Below are 1861 nucleotides of genomic sequence, written 5' to 3' on the forward strand. Positions count from 1 at the left end.
AGAAACAGGAAGCTGAGGATAGAGTCAGGAAGCTGAAGGCAGAGACAGGAAGCTGATGACAGGGACAGGAAGCTGAAGGCAGAGACAGGAAGCTGATGACAGGTACAGGAAGCTGAAGACAGTGACAGGAAGCTGATGACAGAGATAGGAATCTGATGACAGACAGGAAGCTGATGACAGGGCCAGGAAGCTGAGGACAGAGAAAGGAAGCTGATGACAGGGACAGGAAGCTGAAGACAGGCACAGGAAGCTGAGAACAAAGACAAGAAGATGAAGGCAGAGACAGGAAGCTGTGGACAGAAAGACAGACAGGAAGCTGAGGACAGAGACAGACGGGAAGCTGATGACAGGGACAGAAAGCTGAGGATAGAGACAGACAGGAAGCTTAGGACAGGGAAAGGAAGATGAAGGCAGTGACAGGATGCTAATGACAGGGACAGGAAGCTGAGGATAGAGACGGGAAGTCTCAGCTGTCCTCCCTCTGAGGACCTGCTGAACTCAGTGACCTCTGGTTCATGTCAGTAAAACGAGTCTCAGTTTTTGATCATCTGATATTTATCTGCAGCGATGAAGAGACAACTTGAGGACAACCACAGGAGTTGTCCCCTGTTGTCCAGCAGCAGTTTGTCCTGTCCTCACCTGCAGCGCCTCGCTCAGGGTCATCCCCCGGTGCTTCATCAGGTACGCCATGCAGACGGCGGCCGAGCGGCTGCGTCCGTTCTTGCAGTAGACAAGACTCCGCCCTCCAAGCTCCGCCTCCGTCTGGATCGCATCGGCGCAGCGGTCAAAGTGGGCGTACAGGTCCTCGCCGGGGTCGTCGTAGACGGGCACCCGCAGCTTGGCGACGGCGCCAGCGGAGGGAAACGGCTGCTGCCGGGACACGTTGATGCAGAGCGTCACGGCCTCCTGCTGGAGGAGCTCCTCGCTGCAGGCGGAGCGCGCGTTGCTGATGAGCAGGGAGCTGCTGACTTCACACAGCTGCAGCATCACGAGGAGGAACTGACCCTCACAGGCCCCCGTACTCGCAGCGCCACTGGAAACAGACACCTGCTCAGAAACAGAAGCACGAGTAGGAGCTCCAACTCCACAGGTCCTGAAGCCAGGGGCGATTCTAGAATCTGCCCTTTAGGGGGGCTTAGCCCGCAGTGTTGACAATGACTCTTAGGTTGAACAACACAGTGAGAAACATTTGTGGGGGGGGGGGCATATTGGTGGGGGGTCCTCCCCAAGAACATTTTGAATAAAGTAGATGCCATTTCATGCATTCTGGTGTATTTTAACGTTTGTTAAAAATCTAACGGACCGGCCCAAAGTCCACAATACTGCAGACGCTGCACCAATCCATCCGTCAGTCTCTCGCTCCTGAACAAAACCCTGAGATACTTGAGGCAGAACCTGAACCTGAACAGAACTTTTCTTTTTCATTCAACCTTTATTTACAGATAAATCACACGCCTCACAGACACTGAACACCTCACACACACTGAACGCCTCACACACACTGAACACCTCACAGACACTGAACGCCTCACACACACTGAACGCCTCACACACACTGAACGCCTCACAGACACTGAACGCCTCACAGACACTGAACGCCTCACACACACACTGAACGCCTCACACACACTGAACACCTCACAGACACTGAACGCCTCACACACACTGAACACCTCGCAGACAGTGAATGCCTCGCACACACTGAACGTCTCACAGACAGTGAACGCCTCACACACACTAAACACCTCACACAGTGAATGCCTCACACACACTGAACGTCTCACAGATAGTGAATGCCTCACACACACTAAACACCTCACAGACAGTGAACGCCTCACACACACTAAACACCTCACAGACA

At 53.6% G+C, this 1861-nt stretch overlaps 2 protein-coding genes across 2 annotated transcripts in view; both read right to left on the minus strand.

The window, feature by feature from the left end:
• The window catches only part of dusp28 (dual specificity phosphatase 28), a 2438-nt gene extending 1451 nt beyond the window's left edge, over nucleotides 1-987 (minus strand). Inside the window, exon 1 of the mRNA XM_037682478.1 lies at nucleotides 640-987. Within this exon, the coding sequence (XP_037538406.1) occupies nucleotides 640-987 (348 nt within the window). The remainder of the gene's footprint in view (nucleotides 1-639) is intronic.
• A 19-nt stretch (nucleotides 988-1006) lies between these two features.
• LOC119414331 (zinc finger and SCAN domain-containing protein 2) overlaps nucleotides 1007-1861 on the minus strand; it is an 8981-nt gene continuing 8126 nt past the window's right edge. Inside the window, exon 3 of the mRNA XM_037681424.1 lies at nucleotides 1007-1047. Within this exon, the coding sequence (XP_037537352.1) occupies nucleotides 1007-1047 (41 nt within the window). The remainder of the gene's footprint in view (nucleotides 1048-1861) is intronic.

Source organism: Nematolebias whitei, chromosome 9 (genome assembly GCF_014905685.2).
Source record: "Nematolebias whitei isolate Nwh7 chromosome 9, NemWhi1, whole genome shotgun sequence".
Lineage (NCBI taxonomy): Eukaryota > Metazoa > Chordata > Actinopteri > Cyprinodontiformes > Rivulidae > Nematolebias > Nematolebias whitei.